The sequence below is a fragment of the Lissotriton helveticus genome, chromosome 9 (assembly GCF_964261635.1).
Source record: "Lissotriton helveticus chromosome 9, aLisHel1.1, whole genome shotgun sequence".
Classification (NCBI taxonomy): Eukaryota; Metazoa; Chordata; class Amphibia; order Caudata; family Salamandridae; genus Lissotriton; species Lissotriton helveticus.
This window is the reverse complement of record NC_136070.1, coordinates 136,770,974-136,791,207: the sequence shown is the minus strand read 5'-3', so window position 1 is coordinate 136,791,207 and position 20,234 is coordinate 136,770,974. Positions and strand designations below refer to the sequence as shown.

Below are 20,234 nucleotides of genomic sequence, written 5' to 3'. Positions count from 1 at the left end.
AATACCGACTCATACCGAATCGGTATTTAAGAGTCGGTAAATTGGAAGGAGGCAGATGTAGGTAAAAAATTACAGATTCTGTAAGAGTCGGTATTTACCGATTCTGTAAGAGTCGGTATTTACCGATTCTGTAAATACCGAATCTGTATTTCCTATTGATTCCTATGGGCCTTGAAGCCCATAGGAATCAATGGGAAATACAGATTCGGTATTTACAGAATCGGTAAATACCGAATCCTGGCAGGGGGAACGGGGTGTCACTTTGACACCCTGTAGCACCCCAAATGCAGGCTTGTGTGCCATGTGGCACACACACATGCCCTAAAGGCATGTCTGTGTGTCACATGGCATAGGTGTACATGCACAGATGTGCATGTACACTGGAAATCGGTATTTTACCACCCAATAGGATTGGGTGGTAAAATAAGAAATCCTAAGGGCCTGTGGCACTGCAAGCTGTGCCACCTACATATGGATTTACAGAATCGGTATATTTACCGATTCGGAAAAATACCGAAGTGGTACATTTACCGAATCTGTAAATATACAGATTCTGTAAATTCCGACCCACCTACATCTCAAAAGCCAAATACCGGTCGGCTGTTACCGACCGGTATTTGGCTACCTACATCTGGCCCTTAGTGAGTAAATGTCAAGAGTACAGGGATCAAATTTATAGTGCAATGGGCTACAGGTTTAGGAGTGTTGGCTATAGGTTTTACGTTTTGGATATATAAGATAAGGGTATAGAGGTCAAGGGTGTGATTTTAGGGGTTACATGTATAGGGGCATGGGTGGGGGTGTAGGATTAAGATGTGTGCTATAGCATTAGGTGGTTAGTGTATAGGTTTAAGGCTTTGAGATATAGGGCTAAGGTTATATGCCAAGGGGTGTAGCTATTAAGAGTAAGGGGCTAAAGGTTAAAGTTTTAAGGCAAGATTTTGAGGTATGTAATTAAGGATTTGGTGTAGAGGGTTACACATTTGGGGAATAGGGTTCAATGTTTGCATTTTAGGGTTAATGTTTATGAGTTTGGGTAAAGGTTTAAGGGTTAGGCCTATATGGTTAAGCAGTAGGGTAAAGGGTATGGTTTAAAGATATACGTTTATGGGTTTAGGAGATAGGGGTTAAGGGTAAGGAGTTTGGGTGTATAATATAGGGATGAATTGTAAAAGTAAAGGGTCAAGAATATAGCATTAAGGATTAAGGGACAGAGTTAACGGCTTGGGATGTAACATTATGGGTGGGGGTATAGGTGTTAGGTGTTAAGGTACTATAGGTTAAAGATTGGCAGTACATGGATCAAGCCCATGTGTTTACAAGTTATAGGTTAAGGGACCAGGTTTCAGAGCCTAGGGTTAAGGGTTTGGGGGGTAACTTTAAGGATAGGCAGTATAGGGTTACCGTTTTGGTATACAGAGTTAAAAGTTTGGGCATGGGGATAATGTTAAATCCTATTATCACATTAGCATATAGTCAGCATTAGAACAGTTTTTATATTTAAGGAGTACTGAGGAGAGTTTCAGCCTATTTGTATGAGAAAAAAAATGTTGCTTTTGCAGTAGCCCTGCATTAGTCAATTTCAATCCAACACACTTCGAAGTGATTAAATGAGAAATGTTAAAATTAATTTGATGCTATTCTTAAATTAAAAATATCGAATTACCGAGGTGATCATTAATCCTTGCATGTTTCCTGTATTTTTAGCGTATACTATATTTTGACTTTCACTTTCCTGAAGAAATATCACGTTTGATAACATTTGATGTTATTTTTGTACCCTTAATGGATTGGATTTTTATTTTGTTTGCTGTCATTTTATCTTTATCTTGTGTGTAACCGGCACCTTGATGTGTGGTGTAGTTTAGCACCTGCTGCATGGTTTAAGTGCAAAATAAAAAACATACAGTTTAATATTCAATATCAATTTTCTTTGCCAAGCAAGTTTAGAGTGCATCATTTTGACTCACGTTTGTAGAATTGGGTTCTTGCTGTGGTAATTCTCCTGTGCAATGATGGCTGCCATGTCAGCAAGTGAACGAAACCGCTGCTCCCGAGGCAACATGTCTGCCTCGATGGCCTCCATTTTCTTAGTGGCAGCCTCGGCCTGGTCAAAGGTCTCAGGCTGGACGTTTTGCCTCTCAACCACCCTGGTCATGTCCTGCAGGTAGCTTCTGCGGAGCGCTGCCTTTTTATGGAATCTCTCGGCCAGCTGTTCCAACTTCTCCAATCTGACCAGCTCCCGCTGAAGGGCTTTCTCCCGGTTATGCTCGGTCTTCTCCAGAAGGGACCAGAACTTCTCAATGTCACTCAGAGATTTACCTTCGGGGGGTGCATTTGGACGAAGGTTGTTTGCCCTCATCTTGGTCTGGATGTTGAAGAGGTGAGCCTCAATCATGCCTCGTTCCTGGTACTTGGGGGGTTTCTCCACAGTGCGATACATCTTGAACTTCAGCATAAGCTCCTTCATCCCCTTCAGGGAGTTGGGAAAGCATTCATCGTTCATCTCCAGCACCTTTTGTTTGATCCACTTGAGCAGATCAGAGACCATCTGCTCATATTGGCTCTTCAGCGTCTCTATTTCAACCAGGAGCGACATTATCTGAAAAAAAGCGAAGAGGATAAAACATGAGGCAAGAGGTGACAAACATAATGGAACCAAGACCAGGAGAAGGAAGATAACAGAGTCGGGGATCATGAAGTCTTTCTTTTCTGTTCAACTGCCTCTATTTAACTGTCTTGATAGAAAATGACCAGTAGAGGTCAGTAAAATGCCAGAATTGCTTTCTGCTTGTTGAACTGCCTCTATTTAACTGCCTTGATAGAAAACAACCAGTAGAGGTCCGTAAAATACCAGAATGACTTTCTGCTGAGGGACTTTCTTTTTTTAAATTTTTCTGGCAACTGCCTCTATTTAATTTTCCTGATAGAAAACGACCAGCAGAGGTCAGTAAAATACCAGAATCACTTTGTATTCTCTAGATTCCAGGCAATAAAAACGAGCACCCGTAGACAATAATATTTTTTTCAAATCTTGTATTTTCAGTGATATGACCACTGAAGGCCCTGATTTTATGTTAACAAGAGAGCCTTTTACTATACCATTTCCCGCTGAAAGGCAATATTTCTCTCCATGTTTTCCCATACCTGGCATGTCACGCAGTTTGGTGCTTAATTTCCCTCCATCTTAAAGAACAGTAGATGTTTCAGCACCCAGACTAATGTGCTGCATAGCTAAATACATATAAGGTCCCAAAGGCGAGACCGATTGCATTGCAAATGCTTGTCTAATGGTAGTTGTAAAATAGCAGCTGCTTGGCCAGCATAGGAATTAGTTTAACTTCATGTCAGTGTTGTTACCTGGATTTCAACTCGACGTGGATCCATAAAATTCCTCTGCCCCCCACTGCAGGAAGAATCTGATGAACCTGGTCTTGAAGAACCTCCTCCGGCCAGAAGCAATTGCTTTGATCTCTTACCCAGTATCAATCAAAGTTCTAAGCTAGTCTTGCTTGCCCTCATTTGTATCTCTTTTCTAAGGTACAGAACTCTGCTGCTGTGTAGCAGTGGCATCCATTGGCATCCAAAACCAAGATCCATGCTATATTTTCAGGATGGCCACATAAGGTAAATGTGTACACTAACCCCCACATGCATCAATCTAGGATTTTGCATTTCTTAAATAGCGAAAATTAAGGAATCGCTATTTAGGAAATGCAAAATCCTATGCATCAAGAAATCCTAAATGTTTTTAGGATTTCTTAATTTTCGGAAATTGCGATTCCTTAATTGCGAATCGCAATTAAGGAATGGCATTACATTGATTCCTATGGGCCTAGAGGCCCATAGGAATCAATGCCGTTTTGCATTTTTTTTTTTGCACTCGCAATTTGTTGATGCATTGCAAGGGTGCAGAGGGGGGTCCAAAGGACCCCCCCCTGCACCCCTGAAATGTATTTTCAAATGCATGTTTCACACACACATGTCCTAAGGACATGTGTGTCTGTAACATGCAAGTTTAAAAAATGCATTTTTTTGCTTTTTTATAAATTTTCGCAAATTAACACGAGGGTCAACCTCGTGTTAATTTGCACTTCCAATTTCAAAATTCGCAATTTTTAAAAAAAATGATGCATTGCAATTAAGGAAACGCACAAATGCGATTCCTTAATTGCATTTGCATTTTTAAGAAATGCAAAAAATAGCGAAATATGGCAATCTGTTTGATGCATCCCAAAAACGTATTTAGGAAGTGCAAACGGCCGAATTTACCGATTCGCACCGTTTGCACTTCCTAAATAGGTTGATGCATGTGGGGGAATGAAACTCATTTAAGCAGTCAGATGTTATCATGAAAAATCAGGCATGGATCTACCCCTCTTGGATCTAGGTTGAAGGCCAGCCATGGTAGCTAGTTCACACTGTATACATTTCCATAAATACTTACTTTGTCTCCTCAACTCCAGCTTTCCTTTTTTAAACTACCAGTTATCAGTTATTTCCCTCTTTTTTTCTTAGGCTTAACTCATGTGATCTCTTTGGTGGCAGAAAGGTGGTGCTCTCCCAGGAGCACCCCACAGTGCAAGGCACTGATTTCCTTTCAATCTATGAGAACACCCCTTCTTTTGGCAGATCACTGACTGCTCATGTCACAGAATGTGCACTTTCATGTTACTACATTTCTGTCATGGCTGCTATGTGCTTGAACTTAGGTGGTTGCTTCAAATCCAAGAGCACACCATCCCCACTGTCTTACTAGCACACCCCAGGCGAGGCGGCCTTGATCCGATGTGCAGTGTTATTTACCCTTTAACCCGGATCTTATCCCTTTCTTCCTGTCCCATCAAAGCTAAATCAAGACTAGAGCCATGATCTTTGTGCTTAGCAGCCAAGAACCTTCTAGATGAGGTCGACTGAGCTTTTAAAAGATATTTTTAAAAACTCAACAGGACACTAGCTCACCACATTCAGTTTTGAAAGGATCCCACATACAGCCCTGGTAGTAAGCTTAGTGAGAGGTGGGAGAGACATGAACATCCCAGGTCATGTCTCTGTTAGGTTTTAATTTTGTTATGTTAATTTATTTTGATATCGCACATGAATCACCCCTACAGGGGTATCTCGGCGCTGAGGACATTGTAATCCCTGCGAATACGAACAAAGCCTAAAACCATCCCAGCGTCAAGGCATGAAACTAGACTCCGACCTCTGGGACCAGGATTTGGGTTGAGATTCCCTGGTGCTAGCAGCGCAGGCCATTATTGTGAGATATCCTGGCTCAAAGACAAGCCTCCTTTTCACACTCTTGTGTGTCCAAAGAGGCAGTTTTTAAGCACCAGTCCTAGTTAGCAGATTCCATAAGCATCACATGATCATCTGCACACTAAGCCTCAGGGCTGGACACTGTGCACCCAGGAGTATTGGGTGAAAACTGTGTACTCCTGTGTGCGTTACATAACAATATACTCACAAGCCTGGACACCTCAAGCAACGAGGTTCTGTGCCATGTTTGCTTGTGTGCAAACAAATGTGAATTCATTTTACCCAAACGTCCCTGAAGTCATACGTTTCGCCCGATTCAGTAGCCATCTCTCCTGAACCAGAGATCTGGCTTGGTTAAGCCCACGAGCCTTCCCTCAGGTGCACTTGTGGATGCGCAAGAATGATAGACGCGGAGATTCTGACACCACCAGACCACACAGACCAGGCTCACTTACACCCCATGCAGGCCATTTAGGACCCCTAGACGGTAACAATGTACACATGTAGGGACTTCAAAAAGCCTAAACCAATCTATGAGACAACAAGTGTTTTAAAGGGGTTTGCAGGTAAAGGATAAGGTTCATTGGGGCAGAAAGAGCTGGTGGGGCAAATAGGGGACGGGGGATCCTTTCCACTCCTTGTGCTCTAACCACAAGTGATGGGCTATGTCCTCCCAACTCCCGAAGAGTAGAACCTCAAGAGACCTTCTCACGATTTCTTGGATTTTACATGAGTGGTAGGTGTGGCTTCAGCATCCGTGCCCCCTACTACAGATCAGGCTCGCTTACACTGTACGGACCCCTCTCAGTGACACTATTACACACTCACAGTGGCATTGATTACAAGGCACGAGTGATGGGTCTCAACCACCTGAGGTCAGACCATTAGGAGTCCCCCTCAGGGAGTTTTGGGGAACAACATGAGTTCCACGCCCCTACTCCCTCCTAGGCCAGGCTCACTTAACTCACATGGGCCCTTTCGTAAAGTAACTCAGCACTGAGAATGAGTGATGGGTCCTGGTCTCAACTTCCAGAGCGCAGCACCTCTAGTCCCCGTCCTGGCCTCTTGGGATTCAGTATGAGTGATAGGCGCTGAACTTCAGTCCACCCCATTACCCCCCCACCCCCACACACACACACAGACACACACTGACTACAGAGCATGAGTGGCGGGTCCTCAGTCCTGGTTTCAGCCCTCCTCTTGACCCACAGACCAGGTTCAAGTCATGTACCTCCCTCCAAAACTCCTTTTTACTCATCCAAAAGTCTCCTCCTTCTGCTAAGACCTAAAAACAAAACAAAACAAAAAAATCCTTCACTCTTTTATCCCTCCACTATCCTGTTTAATCAAAATTAACAGACTAACATGTTCACTTCTCAAATTCCATATTCAACTATACTAATTCACCACTAATCCTTTATGGGTTCCGGAGTGGCGTGCTTCAGCACCCCATAAGGGTTAACAAGTGCTATATGAAAGCAAACCTTTCTTCCCCTTTTATCCCTCCGCTATCCTTCGCACTCCAAATACCTGACTAATATCCACCACTAAGATTACTTTCATATTTCACCATACTAATTTACCACTAATCCTTATGGGCTTCCTGAGTAGCGCGCTTCAACACCCCATCAGGGGTAACAAACGCTATATAAATACAAACCTTTTTTCCTCCTCTATCCTTCTGCTATCATCCCAAATCCAAATAACTGACTAACCATTCCACCACTTAAAATGTACTTGCATGTTTCACTATACCAATTCAACACTAATCCTCTATGGGTCCCGGAGTAGCGTGCTAGTCGCCGAAAAAGCGCTTCAACGCCTCCTCAGGGGTAGTAAGTGCTATGTAAATGCAATTACAATACAGTACAATCAAATATACCACTTGGACCCCTTCTCAGAGGCACTGGCTGCAAAGCATGAGTTGTGGGTGCTGGTTTCACCTTCCTAGTCTCAACTACCAGGTGTAGCAAGCCTTCAGAGCCTCTCGAGGGATGGTCACTCCCACCCCCAGCCCACACCCACAGACAAACCTCCAGCCAGGCTCTTTTAAGCAAACTCCTGGCTGCTGTGAGGCCTTTCTGGGGACGCACGTGCGGGAAGCTCCCCAGGAAGGAAAGGTATCTGAGAAACACCCACCTCCAGCGCCGGCGCCGCCTCCCCTGCCGGCAGCAGCCCGGCCTTATGAATGTTCTGCCATCGCACCCAGCTGTTGCTGAAAGATCCCAGCAGGTGCATGGTCCCCCGAGAGGCGCGAGGCCTGCGCGTCACCCAATAATGGCTCTGATTAGATTGTCTCTGGCTCTGCGCTGGCCATCAGGGTTATGTCTGTTTCCGAAGGAGCAGCGGCTGCAGCTCTGAAGCAGCCCCTTCCTTCTTCCGGGGCCAATCCTATTAATGTCTCGGAGCAGCAGCAGCCCGTCCAAGGAGTTAAACCATTAGAGGATTAGCAGGACGGACAATAACAAAGAACACATTGCGAGTAAACGAGGGAGAGAGAGATAGGGAGAAGAAAGAGAGCAGAAGCGAGGGGAAAGGACGAGAAAGAGAGGAGGAGAGAGAAAAAAGAAGAAAACAAAAGAAAGTGGGGAAAGAGACAAAAAAGGAGAGAAAAGCAGAGAAAGAGAGGCAGACAGAAAGAAACGTATGTTGAAAAGCAGAGAGAGGCAGGCACAAAGAAACATATATATATCATGTGATCAAGTCCCCCTAGCAGGGACGAAACGCGTCATGGCTGCCAGCGTTTGCTTGTAACTGAAGGCGAATAAACTAAAGGCATCTTAAAGCTTGGTGGTTCGTGCTCTTTTTTGTCTGCATCCTGCGAGGGAAAGAAGCAGCAGTAAGGAGTTTCTCGGCTATATATATATATATATATATATATATTTCCGCTCACTTCCCACCTTACTTCAGAGCACTCTTCGGCGGGTGCGGCAAGCGGCTGTGGGAGTCCGCTAACACATACAGCTCACAATCCTCGCCCAATCCAGTGGCAAAAATGAACCACACTCACACGGGGGAACGTTTTAGGTAATCGCTTCTTTAATGGTATATATATATATATATATATACATATACATATATATATATATATATATATATATATATATATATATATATATATATATATATATATATATATATATATATATATTCACTGAAAAAACCATAGGTTATAGACCATATATACTTAGCTGGACATTTTATTGACATAAAGCCAATGAAATTCCATATATAGTTAGTTGCACTAACTATATATGGCGCACCCGCAATCCACTGCTGATGATGTCACATATTACATCATTCATGACATGGTCAGTGACATCACTGATGACATCACTGATGACATCTCAAATGACATCACTGATGACATCTCAAATGACATCACTGATGACATCATCTAGTGTCTGTGTGTTTTTGTAAAGTTTAAATATGTTTTACATATTGAAGAATGAGTGGATGTATGGAAGACTGAGTGTGTGTGTGGCTGGCTGGGAGGTGTGTGACTCTGTGCATATCAATGTGTACTTGTATCAGTGATTGTATAAGAGAGTAAGTATGTGTTAGTATATGTGTGAAAAGTATGGTGTTCTGTGTTTAACTGTATAGATGAGGAAATCGAAGTGTGATTGATTCTTCACAGGACTGACTAGGTGTATGAGTGCATATGATAGTGTTGTAATAATGAGTGACTGTATGTATGAGTGATTGTATGGGTGAATGAGTGAATGTGTGTGTAACTACTAACAGGAGGGGGGAGAGAGAGAGTCAGTGGATTCAGTCTCCCGAGTCATATACATAAACAAAGTGGAATCCACTCAGGTGATAGTGATCCCTAAGGTGATGGGGAACACACAATGTTGTTTAAATGCCCCTCACACACCAACAGGCCCCTTGGTGTCATGCTTCATCATCGGGGCCTTCGCACCCCTCTACGGGATGCGGCGTGCTACGACTCGCGAATACGCAGGAGCACTTGACGTGAACTATGTGTGGGGGTGTGTGTTTTTAACAAGGATGTGAGTGAGGTGAGGTGAAAAAAGTGGGTGGTTAAAAAATACCTGGCACGTGGGAAGAAAAAAACTTTATTAAATCCCCGGCTGGTATTATTAAAATTTAAAGTGCAGGGCGTGGTTATAAAAAGATACGTATTAGGGTATCAAACCACTGTATTAAAAGTCAACATGTTTCGGAGGTCAGAGCCCCCTTCTTCAGGACAAGGGTGTATGCACTTACCCTCCCCTTACTCACATGTAAAATGTAAAAGTGAAAAATAAAATTACCACAATGTGTAATGTTCCTCACAATGTTATATGTAAGTGAGTGTAGTTGCGCCCAGTTGGCGTAAGAACCTGTGGAAACAAAATCATATATAAACAGACAGTTTATCACAGTTTTAGAGGAGAAGGATAATGCTTCTCTGAAAAAACATCAGGTGAAACCAAAAAATAATTGGAACCTGGAAGAAGAAAGAAAAAAGACACTACACACATGTACACACGCATACCAACACAAATTGCTGCTCAGATGGAATATGAGCAGAACAAAGAGAACAAAAGATCTTACTTAAAGTTCACAACTAGAGGACTTCATGAGCCTTTAACGTATATTGGGGAATCCTTTCCTAATCAGAAACCTAGGAAATCAAAGGTTCAGCAAATCAGTGGAAGAACTCAAGCATCTGAGCGCCACAAGAACAATGTACAACTGCTTCTCAAAATGGTCTCATAACTCACGGTTACAGCAACAACAAATCGCCTGCCATCCCTCAACGCGGCTCCGATGAAGTGAGCAGCAGAGGGATTCGGGCCTTTAAATACGCTTGTCTGGGGGTAATTAGTGAGGGTTAATTGATTAATGCAAAACGGTACAAGCCCAAATACGGAGAGATATCACCAAATACCCGGTAATGCGCTAACGTCCTACACTGATCCTTCGTGCATGCGCACAACAGAGTACAGCCGGCGCATGCGCGATAGACTGATCTAATGCGCATGCGCACATGCAAACGCTTTGTAAAAGACGCGAAGCTAGCGGTATCATATTGAAATGCTTGGAAGTGGATGGCAAGATCTAATGCGCATGCGCACCTGCAAATGCTTCGTGAAGGACGCGAGGCTTGCGGTATATATTGGAATGCTTGGAAATGAATGGAAAATGGCCTATTTAAACCCAAAAAAAAACAAAAATTAGGCAGGGATAAGGTGTTATGGCCAGTAGACAAAAAGAGGATTACCCTATTTCAGGGGTGTGCCTACCATTTCCGTAGTTGTTCTCACGGGTGTATTTCACATATAATAATTCTTAAGAGGAAATTTTAAGAAAGACTGTGGTGAGAGAGGTTAAGGTCAGCTCCAGAAAGGGTTCAACATCCATCAAAAATCGATGGTACCACGTTGAGCTGATGTGTATAACCCTATTGGTCCACAAACAATTATTAAGTAACCATATGAGTATATTGACCAAAGCTCATTGTAAAGGGTGGGCAGATCGAGTGTTTATCTAAGAAGGTTCCATGGAATGGAATCATTCAGTCCAGTGGTGTCGGTCCCCAACCGAAACACCCACCGTTGTTCTTTTTCCAGCAGACCTGTCTCTGAGGGCAATTGTTCAATAACTGTCCACTGCAGCTCATTCACACAGTGTTGATTTTCAATATAATGGGTTGACATTTTGGTAGTTTGTTTCTTGCACCTGATGTTGCTCTTGTGTTCATTTAACCTGACCCTAACAGGTCTGGTGGTCATGCCCACATATTCCTTTCCACATGGGCAGGTAATTAAGTAAACTACATTTTTGCTGTTGCAGTTAGTAAATGCCCGCTGTTCCCATGTGGTGCCATTGGAAAAGATTAGGTTCTGCGTCTTTTTTGTGAGGTGGCAGTTATTACAGTTTCCACATGGGTAGTGCCCATGTAAGCCTTGCAACCTCGTCTGATCCTTGACCGGGGGGGGCGGTCGAGTGTGGACAAGTATGTCCCTCAAGTTCCTACCTCTTCTGTGTGCAAAGAGGGGTTTCTCCAAAGACAAGCCACCACTCGTTAAAGTGCGCCAATGTTTGTGGACCAATTTAGTCACTTGGTTGCTGACCGGGCTGTACGTGGTAACACAAACCGTCCTATTGGCGGCTTCCTCCCTTGGTGGATTGTCCTCCAAAAGGGCATCCCGGTTATTGTTACGTGCTCTGGTACAGGCTTTTTGGATCACCCTTTCCGGATATTTTCTCTGTCTTAACTTTGCACTCAGATCTTTGGCTTGAGTTTTGTATCTGGCTACATCGGTACAGTTCCGCCGTAGGCGGAGGAACTGCCCATAAGGGAGGTTCTCTCTCAGATGACGAGGGTGAAAACTGTCAAATCTGAGGAGACAGTTCTTAGCCGTTGGTTTAAAATGTGTTTCAGTTTTTAACATGCCTGCTTCGTGGTAGATATTCAAATCTAAGAAAACCATGTTGGTATTGGATGCCTGGTAAGTGAATTTCAAAAAGGCATTCTGATTGTTGAGCCAGTTGATGAAATCCGTTATCATGGTTGCATCCCCATCCCAGATAACCAGGACATCATCTATATACCTTCGCCAGGAACGAATCCTCGCCCTGTGTGGATTGTCTTGGTGCAGGATTTTGGTCGATTCCAAATGGTGGACATAAAGTCCAGCTAGGCTCGGGGCAAAAGTGCTGCCCATACTGGTCCCATGCTTCTGCCAGAAAAGAGTGCCCTCATATTCGAAATTTTTTTTCGTAAGTGCCAGGGAAATGCACTCCATCACTACATTCCGTGGGGTGTGATATTCCCAAACTGTAGAATGTAGTACCTCCTCAATGATTTGAATGGTCTCATCGTGGGGGAGACTCGTATAGAGGCTCTCCACATCCAGGCTTAGCAACATTTGCGAGGTTGGGTCAAATGGCTGATTGTTCAGCAGTTGTAATACTGCTTTCGTGTCACGTAAATAGGTGTCAGTGGCCTGTACCAGAGGTCTCAAGAAGGCATCAGCAAACTTGGATAAAGGTTCCAGGATAGATGAAATTCCCGAAACAATGGGGCGACCAGGTGGGTTCGCCAGGTCTTTATGCACCTTCGGGATGGTGTAAAAGTAAGGAATACGAGGGTTCTTCTGGGTCAGAAATTCTGACTCCTTTTTCGTAATCCAGTCATGTGTGAGTGCCTCTTCCACCATACCACCAATCTGAACTCTTAGAGATTCTGTCGGATCCTCAGTAAGGATCTGGTAGTTCCTGTTGTCGGAAAGAAGCCGTCTGCATTCTTTATCATAGGCTATGGTCGTTTGAATGACCACTGCACCCCCCTTGTCTGCTGGTTTTATAATCAGGTTTTTGTTCATCGCCAGTTCTTTTATGGCCTCATTTTCTGTTCTACTCATATTCTGAAAGACCTTCTGTCTGGTTTCTAGGCCCTTCAATTCCTGCATCATGGCCTTTTCAAAGGCCAGGACTTCCACAGGAAGCTGGTTATCAAGTGGAGTGAATGTTGACTTGGGTCTCAGACCAGTGTCAGAAGACTCCGTTGGTAGGTCCTTATCTTTGAAGAATGCTCGCAACTTTATAGTTCTTATAAACTCCTGCATTTCCTTATGTAGTTGGAAAATGTCTGGTCTGTTGGTAGGGACGTAACCCAGGCCTCTATTCAGTACCTCCTTTTGCAGGTCTGTCAGGGGCCATGGGGTTATATTGATTCCCCAATATACGTTAAAGGCTCATGAAGTCCTCTAGTTGTGAACTTTAAGTAAGATCTTTTGTTCTCTTTGTTCTGCTCATATTCCATCTGAGCAGCAATTTGTGTTGGTATGCGTGTGTACATGTGTGTAGTGTCTTTTTTCTTTCTTCTTCCAGGTTCCAATTATTTTTTGGTTTCACCTGATGTTTTTTCAGAGAAGCATTATCCTTCTCCTCTAAAACTGTGATAAACTGTCTGTTTATATATGATTTTGTTTCCACAGGTTCTTACGCCAACTGGGCGCAACTACACTCACTTACATATAACATTGTGAGGAACATTACACATTGTGGTAATTTTATTTTTCACTTTTACATTTTACATGTGAGTAAGGGGAGGGTAAGTGCATACACCCTTGTCCTGAAGAAGGGGGCTCTGACCTCCGAAACATGTTGACTTTTAATACAGTGGTTTGATACCCTAATACGTATCTTTTTATAACCACGCCCTGCACTTTAAATTTTAATAATACCAGCCGGGGATTTAATAAAGTTTTTTTCTTCCCACGTGCCAGGTATTTTTTAACCACCCACTTTTTTCACCTCACCTCACTCACATCCTTGTTAAAAACACACACCCCCACACATAGTTCACGTCAAGTGCTCCTGCGTATTCGCGAGTCGTAGCACGCCGCATCCCGTAGAGGGGTGCGAAGGCCCCGATGATGAAGCATGACACCAAGGGGCCTGTTGGTGTGTGAGGGGCATTTAAACAACATTGTGTGTTCCCCATCACCTTAGGGATCACTATCACCTGAGTGGATTCCACTTTGTTTATGTATATGAATGTGTGTGTAGACATAGGAATCAGTGAGTGCGTATGTAGTAACTGGTATTGGTGTGTCATGATGTCATCAGTGATGTCATTTGAAATGTCATCAGTGATGTCATCAGTGATGTCATTTGAGATGTCATCAGTGATGTCACTGAAGTATGGTGTTCTGTGTTTAACTGTATAGATGAGGAAATGGAAGTGTGATTGATTCTTTACAGGACTGACTAGGTGTGTGAGTAACTCCATGGATGAGTGGCAGTGTGTGAGTGTCTGCATAGGTGTATGAGTGCATATGATAGTGTTGTAATAATGAGTGACTGTATGTATGAGTGATTGTATGGGTGAATGAGTGAATGTGTGTGTAGACGTAGGAATCAGTGAGTGCGTATGTAGTAACTGGTATTGGTGTGTCATGATGTCATCAGTGATGTCATTTGAGATGTCATCAGTGATGTCATCAGTGATGTCATTTGAGATGTCATCAGTGATGTCATCAGTGATGTCACTCACCATGTCATGAATGATGTAATATGTGACATCATCAGCAGTGGATTGCGGGTGCGCGATATATAGTTAGTGCAACTAACTATATATGGAATTTCATTGGTTTTATGTCAATAAAATGTCCAGCTAAGTATATATGGTCTATAACCTATAGTTTTTTCAGTGAATTTCATTGGTTTTTTAAAAGCTAATATCTATAGCTGTAAAATATATTCTTTATTACGTGACGTATCACGTAGCCACGTGAGACGCCTCATGACGCGTCGCATAACCGTGACGTATCGGCTCTGCAGCGCAAACAAAACCCGTAACGTAAGCGTGCCGGAGCACGCTTACAGATATATATATTTTTTTTAACCTTAATTAGACAAAATCCACACGTGCACATATCTTGAGGCCTTGCAAAGGCACATCAAACAAACAGTCCCTACAATTTTGCCAAGTTTGCTAGAAATCTATTCCCTTAAATTTTTTTTACTGTTTCTCTTGGTTTTCCCCTTGTTACGCTTACCGGGACGCTACCCGGTACGCGAACCGGACGCTCCAAAAACACAAGATGGCGGACTCCCGTTACGCTGCCGGTTAGCTGCCCGGTTCGCGTACCGGGAAGCGCCTCTACCGCGAAAAATCGCGGGGGACTTTAATATCCCCCTCATCAATCCTAGGGGGTCAGGAGGGGTTTACCTTGCCCCCTTTCCTTCATTTCCCCCTTCTTTTTTCACCACATCTTGTCTCTCGAACCTACCGAGAGACAAGATGGCGGCCGCTCCGGACTGTTTACAATGTTGACAGCTACGCTGCCGGTTAGCTGCCCGGTTAGCTGCCCGGTGAGCTGCCCGGTTCGCGTACCGGGACGCGCCTCTACGGCGTAAAATCGCAAAAACATTTTTTTTTTAATTTTTTGCCCCGCGGGGCACTTTAATATCCCCCTCATCAATCCTAGGGGGTCAGGAGTGGTCTACCTTGCCCCCTTTCCTTCATTTCCCCCTTCGTTTTTCACCACATCTTGTCTCTCGATCGTACCGAGAGACAAGATGGCGGCCGCTCCGGACTGTTTAGAATGTTGACAGACACCGGAGAGCCAATCAGCTTCGCTTTGCGAAGTTCCGTTACGCGTCAGGTACGCGAACCGGGGCGCTAACCGGAGCGTTGTCACAGATATATATATTTTTTTAAACGTTAATTTCTCAAAATCCACTGGAGCACATATATTGAGACATAGCAAAGGCACGTCGGGCAAACCATATCTACAATTTTGCCAAGTTTCATGTAAATCTATTCAGCCGTTCGAGCTAAAAGTGAGTCCAACCGCCCTATGGAAAAATGAATGGGAAAAACGCGTTTTGGGACCCCCCTTTTTTCTCGGCCCCCCCTTGACGAAACCCCCCCAAATTTTCAGGGGCTGCTCAGAAACAAAATGTGCCATTTTCCTGAAAATTTCAGCCAATTCCGTCCACAAACGCCAAAGTTATTAGACATAGAATTTTCAGAAATCCCATAGAGAAAAAATCCTAACTATATATACCCACTGGCTATCGCCAGTAGGTAATATACATATATAAACATATATAATCTGCATATCTATATAAATATAAATGCATGCATACATATACATATATGCATACATATGCATGTTATTTACATGAAAGTTTTAAAAACACTAATAAAAGCAAAGCTAAAAAGCCACCTCATTACAAACAGAATGGCTTTAACTTAAACGAGGGCGAGATCTATTGCATTTTCAATGCTTGTTTACTTTGGTTCTATCAAGAAGGCATTCAGATGTGTCACACATTTGCCATACATTCTGAATGTTAGCACTCTAGTTGCTCATTAGATCACTGTAGTAAAGCTAGTGCTCACCAGGGAAGTCTGCTGCTAATCATGGTTTGCAGCCATTTTCCCGCATTTTTTATCCCGCAGACTTTCAGTCCGCATACCATTATCCCGCAAGGTCATTGACCTCGCATACCATTATCCCGCATTTTTTCAAAACGCATGTGCATTTATCGCGCATGCCTTTACAAAGAATTACGTTTTAAAGGCATGTATGGTAAATGCATTTGCGTTGTGAAAACCACGATGACGAGAGAGGTAAGTGGGTTTGTGTTAATTTTTTCGTGGGATAGTGATTGTGTAGTGTAGTGTAGTGTTGTGTAGTGTAGTGTTGTGTTAGTGTAGTGTAGAGTTGTGGTGGTTGTTTAGTGTAGGGTCATGCTGGGGGTAGTGTTTTAGGGTTTAGGGTTGTGTTGTAGTGTTTGCGTAGTGTAGGGTCATGCTGGGGGTAGTGTTTTAGGGTTTAGGGTAGTGTTGTAGTGTTTGCGTAGTGTAGGGTCATGCTGGGGGTAGTGTTTTAGGGTTTAAGGTTGTGTTGTAGTGTTTGCGTAGTGTAGGGTCATGCTGGGGCTAGTGTTTTAGGGTTTAGGGTAGTGTTGTAGTGTTTGCGTAGTGTAGGGTCATGCTGGGCGTAGTGTTTTAGGGTTTAGGATAGTGTTGTAGTGTTTGCGTAGTGTAGGGTCATGCTGGGGGTAGTGTTTTAGGGTTTTGGGTAGTGTTGTAGTGTTTGCGTAGTGTAGGGTCATGCTGGGGTGTAGTATTTTAGGGTAGTGTTGTAGTGTTTGCGTAGTGTAGGGTCATGCTGGGGGTAGTGTTTTGGGGTTTTGGGTAGTGTTGTAGTGTTTGCGTAGTGTAGGGTCATGCTGGGGGTAGTGTTTTAGGGTTTTGGGTAGTGTTGTAGTGTTTGCGTAGTGTAGGGTCATGCTGGGGGGTAGTGTTTTAGGGTTTTGGGTAGTGTTGTAGTGTTTGCGTAGTGTAGGGTCATGCTGGGGGTAGTGTTTTAGGGTTTTGGGTAGTGTTGTAGTGTTTGCGTAGTGTAGGGTCATGCTGGGGGTAGTGTTTTAGGGTTTAGGGTAGTGTTGTAGTGTTTGCGTAGTGTAGGGTCATGCTGGGGGTAGTGTTTTAGGGTTTAGGGTAGTGTTGTAGTGTTTGCGTAGTGTAGGGTCATGCTGGGGGTAGTGTTTTAGGGTTTAGGGTAGTGTTGTAGTGTTTGCGTAGTGTAGGGTCATGCTGGGGGTAGTGTTTTAGGGTTTAGGGTAGTGTTGTAGTGTTTGCGTAGTGTAGGGTCATGCTGGGGGTAGTGTTTTAGGGTTTAGGGTAGTGTTGTAGTGTTTGCGTAGTGTAGGGTCATGCTGGGGTGTAGTGTTTTAGGGTTTTGGGTAGTGTTGTAGTGTTTGCGTAGTGTAGGGTCATGCTGGGGGTAGTGTTTTAGGGTTTAGGGTAGTGTTGTAGTGTTTGCGTAGTGTAGGGTCATGCTGGGGTGTAGTGTTTTAGGGTTTTGGGCAGTGTTGTAGTGTTTGCGTAGTGTAGGGTCATGCTGGGGGTAGTGTTTTAGGGTTTAGGGTAGTGTTGTAGTGTTTGCGTAGTGTAGGGTCATGCTGGGGGTAGTGTTTTAGGGTTTAGGGTTGTGTTGTAGTGTTTGCGTAGTGTAGGGTCATGCTGGAGGTAGTGTTTTAGGGTTTAGGGTTGTGTTGTAGTGTTTGTGTAGTGTAGGGTCATGCTGGGGGTAGTGTTTTAGGGTTTAGGGTAGTGTTGTAGTGTAGTGTAGGGTCATGCTGGGGTGTAGTGTTTTAGGGTTTTGGGTAGTGTTGTAGTGTTTGCGTAGTGTAGGGTCATGCTGGGGGTAGTGTTTTAGGGTTTAGGGTAGTGTTGTAGTGTTTGTGTAGTGTAGGGTCATGCTGGGGGTAGTGTTTTAGGGTTTAGGGTAGTGTTGTAGTGTTTGTGTAGTGTAGGGTCATGCTGGGGGTAGTGTTTTAGGGTTTAGGGTAGTTTAGTTGTTTAGTGTATGCTAAAGGCATATTCGTTCTAAAAGTTTTCGTTATTTTAATTTGCGGCCTAATAGTACATGCGGGATTTTTTTTGCGGACTGATGGTATGCGGGATTTCGTCATATATTCGCTGATCATACTTTCTATGGCAAAATGAACCCCCTCATTTTGTTCCTTTTTAAATTAAATGTTTTAAGAGTTACCACTTTATTCCAATCAAGATGGCTTCAGGTGTGCCATACCTTTGTAATAAGTAGGACTGTTAGCACTCTAGTTGTTCTTTAGAACACTCTGGGACATTCTGTCATTGGGCTATAGTTGGGCTACATCTGGCTGATATTTGGGCTACATTTGTTTTTTTTTTGTCTCTGGTGGCCATCTTTGGGCTACATTGAGCTACATTGGGCTACATTGGGCTACATTTGGGCTCCAACATATATATAGCCCAATGTAGCCCAATATATATTTTTCAAAGTTAATTTTCGTAAAAACCACTGGAGCCTATATCTTGAGACATAGCAAAGGCACATCGGGCTACCAGTCCCTACAATTTTGCCAAGTTTGGTGTAAATCCATTCAGCCGTTCAGGCTAAAAGTGAGGCCAACCGCCCTATGGAAAATTGCATGGGAAAAACACGTTTTGGGACCCCCCTTTTTTCTCGGCCCCCCTTGACGAAACCCCCCCAAATTTACAGGGGCTGCTCAGAAACAAAATGTTCCATTTTCCTGAAAATTTCAGCCAATTCTGTCCTCAAACGCCAAAGTTATTCGACATAGAATTTTCAAAAATCCCATAGGAAAAAAATCCTAACTATATATACCTACTGGCTATCGCCAGTAGGTAATATATATATATATATATATATATATATATATATATATATATATATATATATATATATATATACGTGTAACGCTCCCTGGAGCACCGAACAAACAGCACAGCCAGGCAGAGAAACGGACACCACTCCGGTAATTTCTGCAGCAAAATTCTTTTTTATTTTATCATGTTGAATGCAGTGTCAAGGGTGCCGCGATCCGACGCGTTTCGGCGATCCTGTTGCCTTGCTCACCAGATGAATGCGTTATTTAGTGCAAACAATTTAAATATACCACTACCAATCACCGTACTTTTCAGATAGGTCACATGGTCATTCTACATAGTAATGGATAAGGAAAACAGACTCACTGAAACTTACTCTATGTTCAGAGAGTCCATATAACCATTTTTTTGGATAGTAACTGTTTAAATACACATAATGTATGCCTATATATCCAACATTTGATTTCTATCGGATATCAAGATTGCAATGTACTTTGAATTGATCTTAATTAAATTTCAAAAGTAAATGTTTAAAACCATAAATATTATGCTGAATATTAAAAACATAACATTCCCTTGCAATCAATATGTGTAAACTACCTGCGTAAATGCAACAATATTTGTGGCATAACAGAACTATCTCATATATGTACTTAAACTTTCCAACTATTTGACCAAATTTAAAGTTTTGTTTCTGACCTTTTTTGAAAAAGTGCTTAAGTGCAAAAAGTGCGAAAGGTGAATAAAGTGCAATTACAGTTCAAATACAAAAATGTTCCCAGCAGGGAACATACAAATAAATGCTCGTCAGAGAGAGAATCAGCATTACATTATGTTACATTTTACAACCAATTACTCAGGCAATTTCATCAAAGAAGCTAATAGCGAGTTGTTGATGTACAGTCCATAGCTCATAGATAGTGATACATGTCCTCACACATGTTCAGTCCACGCGGGTTCTTAGTGTCAAGTTCTAAAATATAGCGAGTTTCCAACTGCCGCAACAATTTGTCTCTATTTCCGCCTCTTTTGTTAATGGGGACACTGTCAATGACAAAATAAGAGAGTACATTCAAATTATTGTCATGTTCTGATTTGACGTGTCTGGCGACAGGATAAGTTTGGTCTGAATTAACAGTGGCTCGCAGATGTTGTAGAATGCGTGCTTGCACTGGAAGTTTTGTACTTCCGACATAGCGAAGACCACAAACACAATTTAAAACATATACTGCATATTCCGTTTTACAATTGAAATTGCCCTTGATTTCACATACCTCATCAGAAAATGCAGTTTTATATGTTTTAGTGTTTGATC

General features: G+C 42.9%; 1 protein-coding gene across 2 annotated transcripts in view; it reads right to left on the bottom strand.

Annotated features, from left to right (window-relative positions):
* Positions 1-20,234, bottom strand: part of SPTBN5 (spectrin beta, non-erythrocytic 5) — a 2,054,098-nt gene that overhangs the window by 1,936,677 nt on the left and 97,187 nt on the right. For both annotated transcript variants that reach the window (XM_078659643.1, XM_078659644.1), the window contains exon 7: positions 1,971-2,602. In XM_078659643.1, the coding sequence (XP_078515769.1) occupies positions 1,971-2,602 (632 nt within the window). The remainder of the gene's footprint in view (positions 1-1,970; positions 2,603-20,234) is intronic.